This window comes from Drosophila subobscura, chromosome A, assembly GCF_008121235.1.
Source record: "Drosophila subobscura isolate 14011-0131.10 chromosome A, UCBerk_Dsub_1.0, whole genome shotgun sequence".
NCBI lineage: Eukaryota > Metazoa > Arthropoda > Insecta > Diptera > Drosophilidae > Drosophila > Drosophila subobscura.
Genome location: NC_048530.1, coordinates 22,376,372 through 22,396,742, shown reverse-complemented (window position 1 = coordinate 22,396,742; position 20,371 = coordinate 22,376,372). Strand labels below are relative to the sequence as shown.

General features: G+C 52.3%; 7 protein-coding genes across 10 annotated transcripts in view; 3 read left to right on the top strand and 4 right to left on the bottom strand.

The window, feature by feature from the left end:
- Positions 1-94: 94 nt before the first annotated feature.
- LOC117903806 (nardilysin-like) lies at positions 95-4,014 on the bottom strand. The gene is made up of 4 exons (XM_034816240.1): positions 3,670-4,014; positions 1,849-3,603; positions 1,503-1,787; positions 95-1,442 (listed from the first exon to the last, which is right to left on the bottom strand). Exons 1-4 carry the CDS (start codon positions 3,936-3,938, stop codon positions 305-307), a joined length of 3,447 nt encoding a protein of 1,148 aa, XP_034672131.1. The 5' UTR covers positions 3,939-4,014; the 3' UTR covers positions 95-304.
- A 546-nt stretch (positions 4,015-4,560) lies between these two features.
- Positions 4,561-8,337, top strand: LOC117903808 (myotubularin-related protein 10-B). Of its 2 annotated transcripts, none has more exons than XM_034816244.1 (2): positions 4,561-4,862; positions 5,077-8,337. In XM_034816244.1, exon 2 carries the CDS (start codon positions 5,217-5,219, stop codon positions 7,728-7,730), a length of 2,514 nt encoding a protein of 837 aa, XP_034672135.1. In that variant the 5' UTR covers positions 4,561-4,862; positions 5,077-5,216; the 3' UTR covers positions 7,731-8,337. The 2 variants fall into 2 exon arrangements, with proteins under 2 accessions (XP_034672135.1, XP_034672134.1); XM_034816243.1 differs by having other exon boundaries at positions 5,073-8,336.
- Positions 8,338-8,937: 600 nt separating this feature from the next.
- Positions 8,938-9,532, top strand: LOC117902560. Its single transcript, XM_034814005.1, has one exon. The coding sequence runs from the start codon at positions 9,100-9,102 to the stop codon at positions 9,463-9,465; it is 366 nt and encodes a 121-aa protein (XP_034669896.1). The 5' UTR covers positions 8,938-9,099; the 3' UTR covers positions 9,466-9,532.
- Positions 9,485-10,221, bottom strand: LOC117902550 (glutaredoxin-related protein 5, mitochondrial). The gene is made up of 2 exons (XM_034813993.1): positions 9,838-10,221; positions 9,485-9,780 (listed from the first exon to the last, which is right to left on the bottom strand). The coding sequence occupies exons 1-2, from the start codon at positions 10,151-10,153 to the stop codon at positions 9,581-9,583; spliced, it is 516 nt and encodes a 171-aa protein (XP_034669884.1). The 5' UTR covers positions 10,154-10,221; the 3' UTR covers positions 9,485-9,580.
- Positions 10,222-10,544: 323 nt separating this feature from the next.
- The window catches only part of LOC117903628 (flotillin-2), an 87,266-nt gene continuing 77,439 nt past the window's right edge, over positions 10,545-20,371 (top strand). For all 3 annotated transcript variants that reach the window (XM_034815918.1, XM_034815908.1, XM_034815900.1), the window contains exons 1-2: positions 10,545-10,594; positions 12,373-12,506. In XM_034815918.1, coding sequence (XP_034671809.1) covers positions 12,458-12,506 — 49 coding nt within the window. In that variant the 5' untranslated portion in view covers positions 10,545-10,594; positions 12,373-12,457. The remainder of the gene's footprint in view (positions 10,595-12,372; positions 12,507-20,371) is intronic.
- LOC117903599 (glucose dehydrogenase [FAD, quinone]) lies at positions 13,465-15,310 on the bottom strand. Its single transcript, XM_034815844.1, has one exon. It carries the CDS (start codon positions 15,293-15,295, stop codon positions 13,523-13,525), a length of 1,773 nt encoding a protein of 590 aa, XP_034671735.1. The 5' UTR covers positions 15,296-15,310; the 3' UTR covers positions 13,465-13,522.
- LOC117892036 (glucose dehydrogenase [FAD, quinone]) lies at positions 16,703-19,722 on the bottom strand. The gene is made up of 3 exons (XM_034797964.1): positions 19,700-19,722; positions 18,507-18,631; positions 16,703-18,449 (listed from the first exon to the last, which is right to left on the bottom strand). Exons 1-3 carry the CDS (start codon positions 19,720-19,722, stop codon positions 16,735-16,737), a joined length of 1,863 nt encoding a protein of 620 aa, XP_034653855.1. The 3' UTR covers positions 16,703-16,734.

Sequence of the window (20,371 nt, the reverse complement as noted above, 5' to 3'; positions counted from 1 at the left end):
AAACAATTGTCGGACTTTCGTTTTGCTTCCAGCCACAAAAGGCCAGCAGCAGGCACGTGCCAAAGCCAAAGCCAAAGCAATTGCAAATTGAACGTTTTTACTTGTTAATTGAATTGTTTATTCATACAGCATATAAAGTGTTTTGGTTACTCTATTCATTTCGATTGCAAAAATGATCGTCTGAGGTGTTCCATAATTGAAACAAAATGCATTTCCCGTGGGGTGAAGAAGTGTCTCGAGTCTGACTTGGTCAGGCGTGCCTGGCGTCGATCTCTGTGTCTGTGTCTGTGTCTGGTTGTCCGGCTCACGTATTGCTCAGAGCATCCTCAATGCGAACAGTTCGATTGATTTCCGCGCCTTGCTGGTGCGCCTCAAGCGTGGGGTAGACCTCGAGGCCGCTCTTAAACTCGGAAATGTCTGTAATGGTGGAGCTGTCACCGTCCTTTGGCAGGAATACAATGCTCATTTTGTTGGCCAGCGCCTCGAACAGTTGATCGTCATCGTCGTCGTCGTCATCTTCGGGCATTTCTTCGTCGCTGAGCTCCGCGCCAGCAGCCTTGACCGCATCATTATCATCCGCAACAGTCAGCAGAGGCTCGTTCATGCCCACTGGACGATGTCCAATGACCTGCACCGATAGCTTGCGCAAATTGTTGGCATCCGTGTCGATGAGGAAGCTGATGATGTCCTCCTTGTTGAGGGTGCGCAGCACTTCGACCTGCTTGCGATTGCGATCGAAGAGATAGTCCCCGTTGATGATCTCCTCCCAGTTGCGGCCCATCTCCGTGGACAGGGCCATGTCGGCGACCAGCTTCAGCTTGATCAGCGACTCCCTGCTGCTGACGTAGTCCTCCATTGGCAATTTCTTGAGAATTTGCAGCATCTTGAGGCGGAACGCTTCGATGCGCTCCTCAACGTAGCTGGCCGTTGTTTTTGTCTCCTGCGAATTCACCATAATCGTGTAGCCGGCACTGCCGTAATTGACGCGCACCGTGGCGCCCACGTGGTAGCCGAGCTGCTCCTTGGTCCGCAGATGATCGAACAGCGGCTCATCGACGAACATCATCAGCAGGTCGAGGATGCTCTCCACGCGCACCGAATTCGGTCCGATTTGATAGTAGTTCGTGATCACCGTGTTCGTGTCGCTGCTGTTGAGGGCGTGGCAGCGGATGGTGTGACTGCCCAGCGGCAGCTGCACCGTGCGATCCTCCACGTACTGACGCTCCTTAATCTTCTGGCAGTTGAGGCGACTGAGCACCGCATTCAGCACATTGTGGGCCGACTCCTCCGTGTAGTTGCCCTGAATGAGCGCCTGCACGTACAACTCCTGCGGGAACTTGCGCGCAAACTCCCTCATGTCCTCGAGCGTGATGTCATTGAGCGCCTTGAACTTGTCGATTGTCAGCCAGCGAATATGCTCCAGCACACACAAGCGGATATCCCTGCGGGAGATAATAGATTCCCATTTATGGCACACGAAAAAGAGAGAGACGACAGCTTACCGGTTGAGGGCACGCGGCTTGATCAGGTTGTTGAAGTACGCCTTGCGCTGGTTCTTGATGAAGGCCGACAGTGTGCCCTCGTCGAGGGTGTCCGCCACGTTGACCATGCCCTGGGCAATGGCCTCCACAATCAAATGGAGCTTCTCATTGTAGCCGGAGACCTTCAGCAGCAGACCCTTCTCCCCGGCACTGAAGCTGTAGCTCAGCCCGGCACTGGTCGCCGGATAGAGCTCCTCGCAAACGTTGAATTTAACCAACTCCTCGTACAAGGCGCACATCGCATCACTGTGGGGAGAGAGATTATTAGGCAAAAGGTGTGGAGTGGAGCGTTCAGGATGGAGCTTACTTCTTGGCACTCTGCCGCTGCAGCGGTGAGATAAAGTAGAAGGCCATGTAGGCCTCGGGCAGCTCGAATTTGTCATCCTGCCGGAACCACAGCTCGCACGTGTCAGTCTTGAGCAGTTTCTTGGGATGGGCGGGCAGATCGGGCTTGCCTTTTGCGCTCCAGAACAGCTTGAAGTCGTGGGCCACAAAGCGATTGGGTTCGGGCAGAAAGAGCTGCTCCATGGGCTTCGAGTCGGTCCACAGCTGCTTCCACTTGGCCGGCATGGGCACGGTGGTGTACTCGGTGCCGAACCACGCCTCCTGCTTGTCGTAGGCAATGCCCTCGTACTTGTCCTGCGAGGTGATCATCAGATTGAACTTGAACTCGTTCAGATGTCCGATCAGCTCGTTGAGCTGCTGCTCGTCGTAGCTGTAGTAGAGCTCCTTGCCGGTGAGCACATCCTTGGGCGGGAAGTACTTGCTGTTGAAGACCAGATCCTGCACATTGTCGAAGGCCGGTCGCTGCGCTTGAAACCGGAAATTGGTCTCCTCGATGGCCTGCTGCTCCTCGTACAGCTGCCGCAGTGAGCCGCAGTTGGAGAAGAGCTTCACGTAGGCAAAGGTGGCGGCCAGCACCTCGTCGATGTGCTTGAAGCCCTCGTCCGTCAGGTAGATGCACACATTGAACAGCGAGTACATGGTGTTCAGATCGAAGCCGTTCTCGTCTATGCCGGCTATCAGCTGGAGGGCCCAGAGGCGGCGCCGCAGGTAGGCGCAGAGACTGCCCTTGCCCTCGGTGCCGAGCAGGTAGGAGAGGAACTGATCGGGCTTGCTGCGATAGTACTGACGGACACTGGGCAGCACCCAGGTCAGCTCCACCTTGCACTCATTCTCCACGGGCTTCACGAAGAACACTTGCTCGTGGAACTCCGGACGGAAGGCTTGCCGATAATCGAACTTCGTCAAGTCCGGCGCCTTGCTGTCGTTGCGCACGATTTCGGCAAAGTGGCGCACCACCATGGCCTCCAGCTCGTCGAGGGGCAGGCGGGCCTGCAGGCAGACGTACATGCGGTTGGCCGAGTAATGCTCCCGCCGGATCTCGTGCAGCACCTTGTACAGCGCATCATCGTCCACGTTGTCCTTGAGGGTCTTCAGGTTGCCCCAGGTGAAGGTGCCGTGCGGATAGTTTTCGGTGGCCAGGCTGGCCAGCAGCTGGTCGCGGCGCGTCTCGTCGTCTTGGGCTATCTGCTGGAACTCAGAGTCGACGGAGATGCGCTCGCGCTGCATGGCCTCCTGCTTCATCAGCGGATGCTTCAGCAGGGCTGTGAAGTAGTCCAGACTCGAGTCCAGATGCTTCTCGGCCACCTCGAAGTAGAAGAGCGTGTCCTCGCAGTCGGTGTTGGCATTGCTGAAGCCGCCGCATTTCTTGACGTGCGCATCGAAGATGTTCTCCTCCGGATACTTCTCGCTGCCCATGAAGATCATGTGCTCCAGGAAGTGGGCCAGTCCCTGGTAATTGCGCGGCTCGGCGAACGAGCCGTAGTCCACCATCAGGGCACAGGCGGCCAACTTTTCGTCGCCAGTTTCGCTGCTTGCCTGGCTGCCGCTCTCCGAGGTCACCGAATTGGTTTCGCTGCTGGAGTCGGAGGAGCTGCTGCTGGACTCGCTCAGCTTTTCCCCTTCCTCCGACGACTCGGTGCTGCTGATGCCATCATCGGGCACCGGGCTGGGATCCGAGACGATCAAAGCATGCAGACCGTTGGCCAACACCAGGGATCTACACAAAAGCAGACACATGAGGAGGGTCAATTGACGGACCGTCTTGTCGTTCCATTTCACTTACTTGTACAATTTCTTGTCGTTCTCCGACTTATCGGGCACATCCAGATATGTCACTTGCTCCGCCATTCCACTGTAGGTTCGCTGTTGCCACGGAGCTCGACTGTGGCCTCTTAATAATTGAGCGCTGCTGTTGTCGACTCGGTGTCGTGGTTGCTGCTGCTGCTGCTGCTGCTGCGGTTGGAAACGATACTGAAAATTTGTCGCTGACTGTCTGAATATGTAATTTAGAAATTTTATTTTTTTATCTGTAAGTTGACGCGGCCAAAACATTCACGTGTCTGTTTCACAATACAATTTCGACTGCCGGTGCTCCCGTTTTGTTTTAGATTTTTTGTTTTTGCGGTCGAAGCCGCCTACCTTGTTCTGTTTGGTGTTGTTTGTGTGTGTTGGTCTTTTGTGTGTTGTGTGTTGGAAGGGGAAACCGCCAGCCACGATGTGGAGAGGTAGATATGGAATATAAACGATCAAGCTATCGATACATAGGGCTGCATTCAGTTCAGCTGCCAAATGATCGATGGTTACAATTTTCACATCCAAGTTTGTTGGTTTTGTGTGTTGTAAAACCTAATTTGATCTAAAATGGTGACTCAATTCTTGGACTGAAAGCCGATAAACGCGTCTAGAAAAATAATTCATAAAGTTAGCTACATCCAATATTTTCCCATCTTCAAAGTCTTTTTCTTTAGAACTTAGTTATCGTTGGTCAAGTTATATTAGATATGTATGTCCTCTATCCGCAATTTTACAGGGAAAATGCACCTTGCTTTTTATACCTTGTCCATTTATTTGATTCATATTTGATTTATTTCTAGTACAGGTTTCTTCTAATATTTATATCGATGGTTTTAAAATGGACGCTGGTATTAGCTCCTTACCCGCGCACGGGCACACTAGCCAAGTGCATTAAGTGTGAGTGTCATGCGTGTGCGCGCTTGTGTGTGTGTGTGCGTACGTATTAGTAGCGTATAATTGTGGCGACAACGAAAATAAACGAATAAATAAATGTACATTAAAGAGGCATCGTGTGTGCATATGAGTACAGCATATAACGGAAAGATGACCAGGTAATATATAGCACACACACACCATCCACACCCACACCCTCACCCAACCCGATCGCTGGAAACGAGAAACACCTAGAGCGGCCGCACACACACAGCACACATCCAAGAGGTGGTGGTGGTAATCGGAACGGTAAGTTCGACTGATAAACTTATCACACAACGATAATTCTAATTTCGTCTATGTTCACTGTCTCTCTCGCTCTCCTTCTCTCACCCACTACATTTGTCCAAATTTCTTGCATATCTCCCTCCCGCTCCCGCTCTGTCTGTGGCTTTTGTGTATTTTATATTATTAATTATTTTTTGTTTCGTTGTTTTTGTTGTTCGATGTGCTGCACAGGAAGAGAGCCGAGTGCTGAGTAGCGGTAAAAATTCGAAATCCAGAACGGAACGGGGCCCCCAGACAGACAGACAGGAAGTAAAAAGTAATTGAATATTCAAGAGACGTGCCGCAGCAACAATTGCCAGGGCAACAAATTGGACGATGGCCACTGGCGGCGGCAGCAGCGAGATGCCAGACCATCGGAAGCGGAACACCTTCACCAGCTATGTGGCACCGTTGCCGGGCGATATGCGCGCCACGGCGGACACGAACGAATGGTGCCTGCCCAGCGACCTGAGGGACGTGCATCTGGCCCGGCCCCGGCTGCTGCAGGGCGAACAGATTGTGGCCTCGGCCCCCGCCTACATGTACTCGCCCATCGACCCCATGGACAGTGGCAGTGGCAGTGGCAATGGCGGCAGCGGTGCTGGCAACAGCGAGTCCAATCCGCCGCATAAGGAGGCCACCTTCGGACTGCTGAGCGTGACCAACTTCAAGTTGGCATTTGTGCCTTTACATGCCAGACGACCGACGGCAGTGGCGCCCCTGTGCGACCTGTACCAGGAGAACCTCTATCTGGGGCGGAACGACGTCACCCTGAACAACATCGACCAGATCTACACCATCGCGGAGCTGGGCAGGGCGGCCAGTGCGCTGCAGGCGGCGCGCATGGCCAGCAACAGCAGCCGACGGAAGAAGCTGGAGCCCTTCAAGCAGCACACGATCAACGGACGGATTGCCGCGCTGCACATCATCTGCAAGAACTTTCGGCTGCTCAAGTTCGCCTTCCAGCAGCAGGACTCGAAGCTGAGCGGGGTCAGCGATCACGGCAAGCTGATAGCATCGGCCCTGGTCCGCTTCGCCTATCCGATGCGGCACGATCTGAGCTTTGCCTATGCCTACCGCGAGCCGTACTATTCCACGCTCGGCGCCTCGGGCGTCAGCATGTACGCCACGAAGAACGATTGGGCGCGGGAGCTGATTCGCTGCGGCGCCACCGAGTGGCAGGTGGTGAGCAGCAGCAGTGTCCAGCTGCTGCAGAATCCGCTGCAGGCGGGCAAGTACTCCGTGCCGCCGCACTTCGTTATACCCAAGAGCTGCAGCGTCGAGCGTTTCCTGGACCTGTCGCGCGCCTTCTGCGACTCGCGGGCCGCCTTCTGGGTGTACAGCTACGGCAGCAGTGCCGCCTCCCTGGTGCGCCTGGCCGAGCTACAGCCGGCGGCCCAGCAGGACACAAAGGTGGAGAACATTATGCTGGAGCTGGTGCGCAAGTGTGACGAGCGCAAGCAGCTGAAGCTGCTCCAGCTAACGGATCGTCTGCCCAGCACACAGGACGTACTGCGCGCATACCAGAAGCTGAGGCGCCTCTGCACGCCGGAGACGCCCGAGAAGTTCATGATGCAGGACGACAAGTACCTGGGGCTGCTGGAGAAGACCAATTGGCTGTTTTATGTCTCTCTGTGTCTGCGCTTCTCCAGCGAGGCGGCGGCCACGCTGCGCGCTTCCACCACTTGTGTTCTCCAGGAGTCGAACGGCCGGGACCTGTGCTGTGTGATCAGCAGCCTGACCCAGCTGCTGCTCGATCCGCACTTCCGCAGCATCGATGGCTTCCAGTCGCTGGTGCAGAAGGAGTGGATCGCCCTCGAGCATCCCTTCCAGCGTCGGCTCGGACATGTCTACGCGGCGACCCTTGGCGGCGAGCATGTCCTCGAGAGCGAACAGAGCCCCGTCTTCCTGCTGTTCCTCGACTGCGTGTGGCAGCTGCTGCAGCAGTTCCCCGACGAGTTCGAGTTCTCCCAGACATATCTGACGACGCTGTGGGACGCCTGCTTCATGCCCATCTTCGACACGTTCCAGTTCGACAACCAGGCGCAGCGGGCGCGCGCCGTCAAGGACTCACCGCTGGTCCTGCGTCCCGTGTGGGACTGGAGCGAGCAGTTCACCGACAAGGACAAGATGTTCTTCAGCAATCCGCTCTACCAGCGCCAGCGGAACGAGACAATGTCCCACTCATCCTCGGCGGGCCATCAGAATCGACGCTCGCTGGCCGTGGGCCAGAAGGGATTGGCCGCATCGACGCCGTCGCGCAACACCATCAATCCGCAGCTGTTTGCAACGCATTCGTCGGTGCCGCAGGACCGGTACCTGCTGCCGGCGCACCGCATCTTCGATCTGGCCGTGTGGGATCAGTGCTACTATCGGTGGCTGCCCGTCCTCGACATCCGAGGCGGTGGCCAGGCCCAGGTGGATCTGTTCCATCGTCTGCTGCTCGGCAACATAGCCAAGGTGCAGCGCTGCCTGGACCTCCAGAGTTTCGACGATCTTCCCGATGCCTACTACGAGGCCACAGGAGAGCCGAGGCCCAATCAGCAGCTGATCAGCGCCCAAGGCGGTGGCGGTGGCGGTGTCGGTGGTGCGCCAGATGTCGACCAGGATGGCGAGCCCATTGAGTACGTGGACGGGGTGGAGAGGCGACGCAAGCCGAAGGCGGCCACACCGACGAACAGCCTCAACTCGGTCGGGGGCGCCATGCAGCTGTCGACGCTCTCCTCGTTCTTTCCGTTCGGCAATCCGATTGCCGGAGATGCGCCCCACCAGCTCTACGATATTCTGAGCAGCAGCACCGAATACTTGTTGGACACCTCGTCCATTCTGGACAAGTCGTCGATTGTGTGAGCGATCGCGGACCAGCGATCAGCCGTGTGCTTAACCCTTGTGCGGGCTCCGTACTCCTTCCTCTCTCCACTCATCCACTCACGCACAATCGCAACAGCAATCGCAATCGCAGGCAGGCAGGCAACTAAGAGCAGAACGGACTTTGGATCGGATCCACATCCATATAACCTCACCCTCCCCCCCCCAGATGTATACATTGTTCCAATCCGCTGTTTACTTTCAAAGCTGAACTTTAGAAGTATTAAACACAAAGCAAACCACTAACAAGAAACTAACTTTTTTACATAAATGGCATATCGCTTTTAACAAATTTGATTATATTGTTAACTAATAAGCAAGTTATCGCATAAGTTTTTTTTTATTACTATTATTATTATTATTACAATTATTACTTCCTACGTTTCGCACACCACACAGACATAGAACGAGCAGCAAGCAACCAGCAAGCAGTGGCTATTTATGGCGGCAACGAAATAGGGAGTACAATACCATATAACAACAAACGACAAGCAATCGACATAAAACAATACGAAAAGAGATAAAAAAAGCAAAACAAAACAAAACAAAAAACCAACTAAATCAATATGTATTATATTGTATGTAATTAAATATACTGAACTATATTATATCGATTAAATATATACATTATATTTAAAAATAAATCAAAATTGTGACAACAAATCAAACTTGGACATTTTTCTTTCGTTTAAAGCAGATCACAAAAGATTTTAATCTAGATAAAATGTAATATTGTTCTCATAATTTCTTATCAGAAGTAATATTTCATTAAAGGAAACATAAAAATGTGATGTTATTATTATTGCAAACATTATGGGAAATTTATACAGGGGTTAAAAAAATCTTGATATAATTTTTAGTTTTATTTTCATATATCAACACTTGATTCGAAGACATAAACAATTGTTCAAGAATTTTAAAAGCTTTCAAACATTTTTAAATTTTTAGCACTTTTAATTAAACAACTATTTGTTTAAACTTTATCAAGTTAAATATATGTACATACAATTAATTAATAGCTAAAATGTGAATTTAAAATTGATTATTAATTAAAAATTACATACTCACCAGAAAACGGTTAATACGCCCATGAACAATTCTTTGCAAGAAAACAAGGCAAAAATATAAAACAAACCAAACTCAACAATTGCAGGGCTTTAATTTCTTGCCGAAACACAAGGGTTAAGCATGACCCCCGATCTCGATAGTCAATTGATCTTCGATAGACTCTTCACAAAGTGCATTAACAGTTATATTTTGCATGCGCTAAACAAATAAAGTAATTGGATTCTTAAAAACTGATGAAATTCAGATAAGTGGTAAGTGCACGCTGCAGGGCCATCGCCACAAGATGGAAACAAAGGAGAAGCCACATTGGGAGACCGATTCGGAGCCGCAGCTCGAGACCCAGCCTGAGCCGTACTCGCAGCCGCAATCGCAACAGCTGACGGATGACGACCTGCTGATAGGAACGCCAACGCCGCCTATGCCCATGCGGCGTCCACGTCGCCTGGCGCCACCGATGCCGCCAGAAGATGTGCTGCGTCGCTCCATAGCGGACAACCTCATGCAGATTGTGGTAAATATGGCAAATGTCGAGTACCAGCGACAATGTTGCGAGATTTTGCAGGTGAGCGAGCTGGCGCACGAGGCCCATGACAAGATTCTGGCCGCGCTGCAGCGCATAGACGAGCAGCGGCCAGGTGGTTCCAAATGATGGGCACTTTTTGCTATCATTAGTCTCTGTATCAGTTAAACATTTAATAATAAACAATTGCTAACAATTAGGTTTGTAGGGGGAGGTGTTTTGTGTTTGGATGATCTGTCGGTCACTACTTTTTCTTTTCCTCCGCATTGGGCTCCTGCTTGGCCTCCTCTGCCTTCAGAAGCTCGGAGATAATGCCGACCTTCTTCAGCTCCTCAATCAGATCTCCGCTTTGATGCAATTGCATCAAAATGTCACAGCCGCCAACGAACTCGCCATCGATGAACACCTGGGGGATGGTGGGCCAGTCAGTGTACTCCTTGACGCCTGCAAGAAGATGCGCTTAAGTGGATAAACTTCGCATTGTGAAATACTCGGACTCACCTTGACGCAGGGCCTCGTTCTGGAGGACATCGTGGGCGTCGTATTGTACGCCATGCATACGCATGATCTGCACAACGGCGTTGCTGAAGCCGCAGCGTGGTGCCTGTGGATTGCCCTTCATGAAGACGACCACCTTGTTGGTGCGCACCAGCTTCTCGAGCGTGGATTTGTCCACAACATCGGCCGCGGATGCCGGTGGGGTGGCATCGGCGCTGTACCAGCGCATGGAACGTGCTGCTGTGGCCGCCACATGGTTGCCGGCTAGTGGGGCACGCGCGTAGCTCTGACGCAACAATGTTTGGCAAATTCTGTTCATTTTAATAAATTTATTTCTTTCCACCGACTTATCTAATTTAAAACAACAACAATGTAGTCTCTAGTGATGGGATTTTCACAAGCTACATCGATCGCATTAAATGCTGCGATATTTTGGCTTGATTTTTATATCAAGCTGGATTTGGTTTATACACTTTAGGGGAGTTGGTTCGTGATATAACTTTGGTCCGTTGGCTGCATCAATAAAAAAAACTTTTTTTTAATTTTTTAATTGGGATAATTCAAAGGCAAGCGACACAGCTGCTGATGTTGCACTGTGTCATCAATCGATTAATGCTTATCGCACAGGAATATCGTTGCTACTGCAAGCCAACAAATATATTTGCTTAAAATATATTGACACCTATCGATATACCTATATATATCGAATATCCTTCACGACGGACGGACGGTTTACGGAGTTTGTGCGATTTCTTGTGCGGTAAATTTTCAATAATAAATTAATATTAATTGAAAACAATAACAATAAATTGGAGCCGATACTCAGATCAATTCAAATTGTGCGCGTTTGCCCCCCGGCGCATTTTTTTCAAATATTTTTCTTGCTGTTCTGTGAGTGAAAAATGGAATCGAACAATCGAAAAACGTCGCAAACAAATGCGGCCGCCTGTGGGATGCTGTTTCCTCTACGCGCGCGATTGTTGTTTTGAGCCGGGTCTCTGCCCAACTAAATCTGATAATTTCAATGGCTATAGTCAAAATCGGGGATTTAGGTGCTGTAGGAGAGGCTAAGAGTGGGGCGGCGGTACAGCAACAGCAGCAGCAGGTCGCAATAACAAAACATTGTTTACCTCCTATTAGACCCTGCGGCGTCTCAGCAACCCCCAATCAGAATTATTAACTAAGGGTTAAATATCTCCCCAGTATGTGTGTGTGTGTGTTTGAGTGTTCTTGGTGTTTTGGTCTCTTTTGTGATTCCCTTTTTCTATCTTTTTGTTCTAATCTGAATAGTTCTCGTGCACTGGTGAGGGGTGCAGGGGCACGCCAAGCAATGATGAGCTCATTGATAAGCCACTCTCCCCTGCAAACACACTCTCTCCCACACACTCCCAAACTCTCTCTCTCGCTCTCGTTCTTGCTCTCTTCTTCGACCAGCCCTCCCCAAGGTATATTGAGCGCAAGGTTAGGCATTGCCGCTCTGTGGGTACACACACACACGCACATGAATGCTGCTACGCACACGCAGAGCTTCTTCCGGCACGCGTCCAATTCTGGTACGCAATGGAAACTGTTTTTGATGGGGCCCTCCACTACCTTATATTGAATATACCCTTCGCTCGCATTTCACTTTCAACGTTTACGTCATGCCGCCCCCTGCCATGGCCCGGCTGCGACCCTACCCACCATCCCTCACCACTGGGTGCGCTGTTCTATTTTTTGCCAGAAACTCGCGTTTCTTTTATTTGAACTTTGATTAAGATATATACACATGTAGTGCATACATGCATACATACATATGCACATCTTTATGAACAATAAAAACAAATCACGCGCAAAAGTTTATCAAGTGGAACCCCGCAGCGGGGATTTCTACTTTTGTATTGAAAACTGAGAATTTGTTCAGATTAATTCAATTCCGTTTTGCACATTCCATCTGATCGAGTGTGTGTGTACATACACATGTACATACATATGCGTACATGTATGTAGATATGTACATATGTATGTACATATTTTGTATGCTAAACAAGTTGCTGGAGACGCCGCCCCAAAGCAGAAAGCTTCTAAAAGCAAGAGATAAAAAAATACGATAAATGATAAAAGCAAAACAGAAGAGAGGAGACCAGACCAGACGAGACGAACTCAAAACGAAAAGCAGCAACAACAATTTGGGGAGAGAAACCTCGTAGCATACCTGCGGGCCGCGTTACTAAAAGCTCACACATTCGTTCATTCCATTACCGAATACCCTTCCCATTTGCGGTGATCCTCTGCCTTCATTAAACCACTTTGCTGCCCTCCAAACTGTATTATGCACACCCGATCATAGCGTTTTACAGTTAGTTTTCGTGCATAAAAGAGAGCCGCAAAACACACAATTAGGAGCACAAAAATAGCACCGCGAATAGGAAAAGTGAAAATATGACCATAGTTATCCCGTTTCAAGTGTTTGTATGGAAGTGCATCTAAAACCTCGGCCATCGAAGTTTAATTTCCCCTTTTTTTATCTACGACTTTTGTTGTTGTTTCTCCGTTTAGAGCAGGAAAACGAGAAGTGAGCGGAGCTTTTTGGATATACAAATCGAATAGAAAAGAAAACACCCACCCGAAACATCCATCTAAAATGGGCAACATACACACTACGGGTCCGAATGAGGCGTTAATTGTTTCAGGTAAGTTCTCAACCCTCTCAACACATTCATACATTCATGTACATGAACACCCTTTGTGGCGGTGCAGTGTGTGTGTGTGTGTGTGTGTGTAAAGTCTGTGCAGCCGCCTGTTGACTTATTTTCAAACGTTGCAATTAGAAAGCCGCATGTTGACAGGGCGACAGGCAGCAAGGGTAAGCCAGGGCTGGCTGCCAAATGCAAATTTCGCTTTAAAATTCAGAGAATTTATGATAATTCGTGTTGATATATTGAAGGAACGTTTGCCTAGGAATGCATACTTAATATTTTTATTAGCTAAAGTATTTATAATAATTCTCCTCTCCACTGTTGCCTTTTCCTCTGTTCCTACATATACGCGGATTTTCTGCGTGCAAGTTTCCCATAACAAAACGGGTACATGTCGGGCACAAGTTTAGTGTTCTACTGGGCAAATACACCTTGAACATATTATAGATCTATTTAAAATGGTACAAATTTATAAAAACATATAAAAAAGCTTCGATGAGCATCAGCAGTACAGCTTTCCGCCTCCTGTGTCCTGGGTATGGGGCACATTGAATATTTTACATAGCACTGAGGAAAAAGGAAGCACAAGCACAGTGATAACCACTTGTATGCGCACAACCCTGATGACACTGCATGTCAAGCTCCCCTCCACCCCTCCACCCTTCTGCAACTCCACCTCCGTCTCCATCGACACAGATAGACCCCACCAGCTTCCGAGTCAAACCACCCCCTGTTGTTGTTGATGATGATGGTGAGGCCAGTGCCTGCTGTGCGGCTTTTCAACCCTTGTGCGGTCGCGGTCTTGGGTTAATGCACTCTCCAGGCAGCCCAACCCCCAGGGCCTATGCCTACCCCACAGCCGCCCTCGCCTGCTTCACACACACGTAGAAAACGGCTGTCTAGCAGGACAGACGGACTCGTTAAGGTAATTCCATTTAATTAACTCTCCAAGTAAGCCTCCCGCTCCGCTCCACTCCACTCCGCTCCACTCCGCTCCTCTCCTCTAATACTCAGCTCCAGTCGGAGCGTATCATGTCCGCTGCCTTCTCGCCGATCATGAAGGCCGCCGCATTGGTGTGGGCCGTGGGCGGCACGGGAATGATGCTCGTGTCCACCACCCGCAGCCGCCTCATGCCGTGCACCCGCAGCTGGGCACTGACCACGGCGCTGGGATCGCTCGAGGGACCCATGCGACAGGTGGCCACCTGGTGGTGCAGCGTGTACGAGAGGTGCCGGATGGAGCAGCGCCAGTAGTCGTCGGAGGCGAAGGGCAGGGACTCGCAGCCGGGCACAGGGCGCTCCAGGAGCCGCGCACCAATCGACTGCAGGGCGGGCATCTGGGCGATGCGAATGGCCGCCTTGATGCCATCCAGGATGTACTCCACATCCTCCTCGGCCACAAAGTACTTGGGATCGATCTTGGGCCAGCCCAAGGGATTGCGATCCCGCAGCCAGAGGCGGCCGACGCTCTGCGGATGGAATTGCATCACCAGAAGGGTGAAGTGATCCTGCTGCCTGAGGGCCAGCTGCCTGTACATGCTGTCGTAGATCTCATCCTTGAAGTTGGCCCCCAGCTTGAGGGCAGTGCCCTCGTCACTGGCCAGGCTGCCCGCCACCATGATCAGCTCGATGTCGGGCCAGTCCTGGGGCAGGGGCGAGCGGCCTGTCTTCAGGAAGGCCAGTGCCTCCACGCCGCCAATGGTGCTGAGCTTCGTGGCCGGATTTCCCGCCAGCAGGAACGACAGCACCTCCCCGGCCGTCACGCGGGACGTGAAGGTCGTCTGGCCCGTGGTGTTGGTCACGAAGGTGGGCCCGAAGTGGCACATGTGATCGTAGAGCCGCTTCCCCACCGGCAGCGCCTGCACGAGGGGCACTCCAATGGCCTTCAGGTTGTCCGCCGGCCCGATGCCCGACAGCATCAGCAGCTGCGGGGAGTTGAAGGCCCCCGCCGACAGGATGACCTCCTTGCGGGCCTTGAACGTATAGACCCGATCCTTGTGGCGGAACTCCACGCCGTAGGCAGACCTTGTCTCCGCATCGATGAGCAGCCGCGTGGCCTGCGAGAAGATGAAGATGTGCAGATTGGACTTGCGGTAGTCCCGCACCGGCTTGATGTACGCCGCGTAGGCGCTGTGCCGCCTGCCGTTGCGCGTCGTGGCCTGCACATAGGAGACGCCCAGCTGCGACTCGCCGTTGTAGTCGGTGCGGGGCAGACCCGCCTCCACCGAAGCCGCCACGAAGGCATCCACCAGCTGGGTGCGGAAGCGCACGTACTCCACGCTGAGGGGTCCGCTGCGGTTGTGGTACGGCGACTGCTCCAGCCCCTGCAGCTGGGCGGACTCGCTGCGCAGGAAGTAGGGCAGGACCTCGTCGTAGCTCCAGCCGGGGTTGCCGGCGGCGGCCCAGCCATCGAAGTCCCGCCTGTTGCCGCGATTGTAGATCATGTAGTTGATGGAGCTGGTGCCGCCCAGGACCTTGCCGCGGGGCAGGGCGCACTCCTGGTTGTTCATGGCCTGGCAGGAGAGGCGCTGCGGCACGGAGCGGTAGCCCCAGTTGGAGGCCGTCTGCTGCAGATAGCCGGCCAGGACGGGCGTCAAGTGGCCAATGTTCTCCACACCGCCCGCCTCGAGGAGCGCCACCTTCCAGCCGGGATTCTCCGAGAGACGAGCGGCGACCGTGCAGCCAGCGGCCCCTGCTCCCACCACTATGAAGTCGTATGTGGCCAGGTCCTGGGGCACTGCAGCACCAGAATTGAAAACCATTAGACGGAGATCTCGCTTCATCTCGGCTGCCACTCACCATTGGGTCGCGTGGCCTGCTCCAGCAGATTGACGAAGCCCACCTGCTGCAGCTGCTGCAGAAGCCTCTGATTGCCGATCGCCTGAGCTGCGTCCAGCAGGAGCAGCGGCAGGAGGAGGCAGCCGGTCAGTAGGGTCTCTGGACTGCACATGGTGGACTGCATTGGGGCCATTGATGGACTCAAATGAGTTGGCAGTGGGGATGGGAGTTGCTTTTAAGCCACGGCCCTGCAGCGCACACCCAACGGAGTGACTCAGGCGCCACAGCAGGGAGGTGCCTTTTTAGGTGTCGCTGCTGCTGTTAAACTCCCATCAAATGCTGTCCCCACCCAGCTGTACCTGTAGCTGTACCCCAGCCTGTACTTGATGCCATAAAAACTGCATACCCTGTAGACGCTTTCGGCTCCTCAGGACTTTAATGCATGGAAATGTAAGGGTGAAAATAATTGAAGTTGATCAAAAAATGAATTGGAAAATGCTGCACAAATGGTTGCACAAGGAAGCGAAAGTTTAGGCGCAGAGGAGTAAAACCCAAGAGCACAAAATTGAATTAAACTCCTGAATAAATTATGAACCAAATGATGGAATGCAATTAGAATAAAAGAAGCAAAAAATAAAAGCTTAAAGAAATACCTAAACAAAATTATTAAATGTAAAACTTAACACAGCAAAGAGCGAAAGTAGAAGAAGGGATGAAAACGGACAAAGCAAAGATGAGAATAAAATAAGTCCGGAATAGAAACTGGAGCAGAAGAGAATTGAATTGAGTGCCAGAAACTAGTTTGAGAATACAAACAAAACCATGGACCAATTAGCATGAAAGAATAAAAGAAACAAAATCAAAGCTTTAAAATGGATCAAATGCAGATCAAAGAAAAGATCAAAACTAATTGGAAATTAGAACCAGAGGTGAAGCACTGCCCATACAGGGTAGAGCAAGCGGCGATCAGTGGCTCAGCGCCTCTCAGCCTGACCAAATGTGAAGGGAGAATGACAAGATTCTCGCTCGCTTATTTGTTAAGTGTTCGAATGCCATTTCGGGTTTTGGGTTCGTTTAACTCACGCGTTTGGCGCGTGCTGGGCAACGCATCCTCGGTGCAGGCAATCCCTGAGCTGCAACCGAGACCCAGAGCGAGAGCCAGACCCAAACCCAGACAGACGTCGTCCTCTATTCATTTCGACTGTCATTGAACTTGATAACTGCGAAAAAAACCTGAAACCCGTTTTGGAACGCCTCGCCACGCATCGCATTGGAACGAATCGGTTTGGATTGGATCATCAAATTGGGAGCATTATTAAGCTAGGTCATGACGACACCCCGACGGCCGACTGCCGACTGCTGACTGGTTTTGACCCTTCGCTTGCTTTGGGACTTTCTTTCTTCAAGCATTTTATTGACCCATTTACATGCATTCGCTTGTGGCTCAGCTCCAGTCGGAGCGTATCATGTCCGCTGCCTTCTCGCCGATCATGAAGGCCGCCGCATTGGTGTGGGCCGTGGGCGGCACGGGAATGATGCTCGTGTCCACCACCCGCAGCCGCCTCATGCCGTGCACCCGCAGCTGGGCACTGACCACGGCGCTGGGATCGCTCGAGGGACCCATGCGACAGGTGGCCACCTGGTGGTGCAGCGTGTACGAGAGGTGCCGGATGGAGCAGCGCCAGTAGTCGTCGGAGGCGAAGGGCAGGGACTCGCAGCCGGGCACAGGGCGCTCCAGGAGCCGCGCACCAATCGACTGCAGGGCGGGCATCTGGGCGATGCGAATGGCCGCCTTGATGCCATCCAGGATGTACTCCACATCCTCGGGGGCCGAGAAGTACTTGGGATCGATGCGTGGCCACTCGAGGGGGTTGCGGTTGTGCAGCCAGAGACGACCCACCGAGGCGGGGGCAAAGTGCATGATCAGAAAGGTGAAGTGATCCTGCTGCCTGAGGGCCAGCTCCTTGTACATTTTGTCGTAGATTTCCTGCTTGAAGTTGGCGCCCTGTGCCAGGGCCGTGCCCTCGTCGCTGGCCAGGCTCCCGGCCACCTGAATCAGCTCGATGTCTGGCTGCGTGGACGGCGTTCGGGCTCGTGGCACCTTCAGGAAGGTGAGCGTCTCCACGCCACCAATGCTCGAGAGGAACGTGTCCGCGCGGCCCAGCAGAAACTCCTTGATCACGGGGGGACCCAGTCGGGCGCTGAACAGCGTCTGGCCCGTGGTGTTGGTCACGAAGGTGGGCCCGAAGTGGCACATGTGATCGTAGAGCCGCTTCCCCACCGGCAGCGCCTGCACGAGGGGCACTCCAATGGCCTTCAGGTTGTCCGCCGGCCCGATGCCCGACAGCATCAGCAGCTGCGGGGAGTTGAAGGCCCCCGCCGAGAGGACGACCTCCTTGCGGGCACGCACCCGCAGACGCCTGCCCTGGTGGAGCAGCTCCACGCCGTAGGCGGACTTGGTGGCCTCGTCGATGAGCAGTCGGGTGACCCGTGCCAGGGTGAGGATGTGCAGGTTGCGGCGCTGCTGCCGTATGGGCTCGATGAAGGCGCGAAAGGCGCTGTGGCGGCGACCCTTCAGGGTGGTGGCCTGCACATAGGAGACGCCCAGCTGTGACTCGCCGTTGTAGTCGGTGCGCGGATGTCCCGCCTCCTGGGCGGCGCGCACATAGGCGTGGGAGAGCCGGGTGCGATGCCGCACGTCCTCCACGCTGAGGGGTCCGCTGCGGTTGTGGTACGGCGACTGCTCCAGCCCCTGCAGCTGGGCGGACTCGCTGCGCAGGAAGTAGGGCAGGACCTCGTCGTAGCTCCAGCCGGGGTTGCCGGCGGCGGCCCAGCCATCGAAGTCCCGCCTGTTGCCGCGATTGTAGATCATGTAGTTGATGGAGCTGGTGCCGCCCAGGACCTTGCCGCGGGGCAGGGCGCAGCGGTTCTCAGGCATGCCGCGGCAGGCGTGGCGCTGCGGCTGCGACTTGTAGCCCCAGTTGGAGGCGGTGGCCTGCAGCGAGGGTGCCATCAATGGCACTTGGTGCATAATGTTCTCCACGCCGCCGGCCTCGACCAGGAACACGCTCCACTGGGGGTTCTCGGAGAGGCGGGCGGCCAGCGTGCAGCCAGCGGCTCCTGCTCCCACCACAACGAAGTCGTAAGTGCTCCTTGGCGCTGTGAATCACTCGAAGGGTTTGAGTTCACCCGGATACGGGCTTGTCAGTGACTCACCATCGCTGTAGAGCGGCACATTGACCACATTCCCGAGGCCCAGGCGTCGCAGTGCCTCCAGTTCGGGCTGCCGGCCTCGTCCTGGCTCTCCATTAGCCTCTTCCAACAGCAGCAAAAGTCTCAGCAGAACGCAGAGCAGCAGCGGCAGCGGCAGCAGCTTCCCCATGGTGATGTTGTGGTCTTGGTCTTGGTCGTACTTCTGGTCGCTTTACCTTTGCGTCTGAACGTTAACTGAACTCTGCGGCTGGCTGGCCAGCTGGCCGAATCGTTGAACTTCTGTTTCGCATCAATGCTGTGCACAGTGGGCACAATGTCATACCTTTTTGTACATAATTCAAACACTATGCACGCACGTCAGAAATGTAATTGGGTGGAAAGATCGACTTTAGGTAGAATCATGCTGCAGAAAACTTGAAATAGGCTTAAAAAAAATTGGGTAGTAAAATAAAACACCCAAAATTCGCATGGTTTAACGGAAACACAGTTTCATTTATTAAAAATCTTTGATTTCAATTGTACGTTGTCGAAAAATCCATTCTGAATATAAAATACCCAAAAAAAAGATTCAATTAAATTTTTTTTAAATATTTTTTTTTTTTTGTGAGGAAATATATTCACATAAAATATATGTAAACATTCTTTGTGCAACCTCAAAGCAAATTCATTGATTAAAGTTGATTTATTACAACTTCTTAGCTTTTTTCTGCTGCTTTAGGATCAGAAATTCCATTGCAGCACTTGAATGTATCTTGCAGCACATTTAACTTGCAAAATTGCGCACAGATTTGGGATGTAAAATCGTACATTTATTTTACAATTAATTAAAATTACAAATTCCGCATTGCTGTTGGCGAATGGTGAGGAAAGTTGTCCGTTCGCTTATGGGAAACTTATACAACAAGGAAAGATTTTGTTGCGTATTTGCAAAATCACTTTTTGGCCCAAAAAATATTAACAGTTAATAAATATCTTAGCTTCATATAAACCCATCGTTCTTTAGACTTCACTTTTATGCACAATATTTCCGCACTGGCCCCACTGTGTCCATCTCAAGTGTCATCTTGTCGTCTCTCTGGTTTGGTTCTCTCCGACTGATCTTTCGGCGCTGTCTCCCGTCAGCGTCGCTGTAGGGCCAAAGACGGGCCAAGATTGTTTTAAGAGGAAAGAATTTTTATTGCCACTTGCTAATTTACGCTTTCTGCTTGCTTATCCCCATGTCGCTCTCTCGCTCGCTCGCTCTCCCTCCCTCCCTCTCTCTGTCTCTTTCAACACGTAGAACATTGTCCACGTCCCCCGTCCGCCGTCTTCATCTGTGGCTGTGTCTTCTTGGGAAGTTTGCTTTTGGTCTGAGCCTGGTTCAATGGCACTTGGCCGCGGGGAATTGTTCTGGTTTTTCGCTTGCCACTCCGTTGAGGGGCAGCTCTCGGGGGTTGGCTCTGTGCTCGCTTTCCTGTGGGTTTGGGGCGGTTTCCCATGGCGAATTTGGACATTCAGTAAACAACAGAAACAACTTTTGGGGTTGCCGCTGCATCTGCCGGCTTGCAGCGGAAGTGGAAATGGAAATGTAAAAGCAACCCTTGGGCTTGTCCGACGGCCAGCATATGGATGCAGTTAGCCCCCGCCCCTCCCCCCACAATTCCCAATCTCAATGCAAATCCGACTGCCAGACTGGCAGATTTATGGCTGAGTTTATCCCGCTGGAGTGGGTCTTGTTTTGGTCGCGGCAATTGCATTCAAAATTCATGTTCCGGCAACCAGCCCCGGATGCTCATGAATATTTCAATTTGTGTTAATGAAAAGCCGAGCACGATGTCTGGCATGGGCCATGTCTGCGGGCTAGCCAATGCCTGTCGCAGCTTTTGGGC

Bases quoted from the DNA above. Each gene is read 5' to 3' on its own strand.
- LOC117902560 (XM_034814005.1), top strand. From the start codon at position 9,100: ATGGAAACAAAGGAGAAGCCACATTGGGAGACCGATTCGGAGCCGCAG.
- LOC117892036 (XM_034797964.1), bottom strand. From the start codon at position 19,722: ATGGGGATAAGCAAGCAGAAAGC. The intron at 18,632-19,699 runs GTAAATTAGCAA...GCTCTGCGTTCT, and splicing joins GGGATAAGCAAGCAGAAAGC to GCTGAGACTTTTGCTGCTGT. The intron at 18,450-18,506 runs GTGAGTCACTGA...AGTGATTCACAG, and splicing joins TGTGCCGCTCTACAGCGATG to CGCCAAGGAGCACTTACGAC.
- LOC117903806 (XM_034816240.1), bottom strand. From the start codon at position 3,938: ATGTTTTGGCCGCGTCAACTTACAGATAAAAAAATAAAATTTCTAAAT. The intron at 3,604-3,669 runs GTAAGTGAAATG...GCTTTTGTGTAG, and splicing joins AACGACAAGAAATTGTACAA to ATCCCTGGTGTTGGCCAACG. The intron at 1,443-1,502 runs GTAAGCTGTCGT...TATCTCCCGCAG, and splicing joins AAGCCGCGTGCCCTCAACCG to GGATATCCGCTTGTGTGTGC.
- LOC117903808 (XM_034816244.1), top strand. From the start codon at position 5,217: ATGGCCACTGGCGGCGGCAGCAGCGAGATGCCAGACCATCGGAAGCGG.
- LOC117903599 (XM_034815844.1), bottom strand. From the start codon at position 15,295: ATGAAGCGAGATCTCCGTCTAATGGTTTTCAATTCTGGTGCTGCAGTG.
- LOC117902550 (XM_034813993.1), bottom strand. From the start codon at position 10,153: ATGAACAGAATTTGCCAAACATTGTTGCGTCAGAGCTACGCGCGTGCC. The intron at 9,781-9,837 runs GTGAGTCCGAGT...ATCTTCTTGCAG, and splicing joins GAACGAGGCCCTGCGTCAAG to GCGTCAAGGAGTACACTGAC.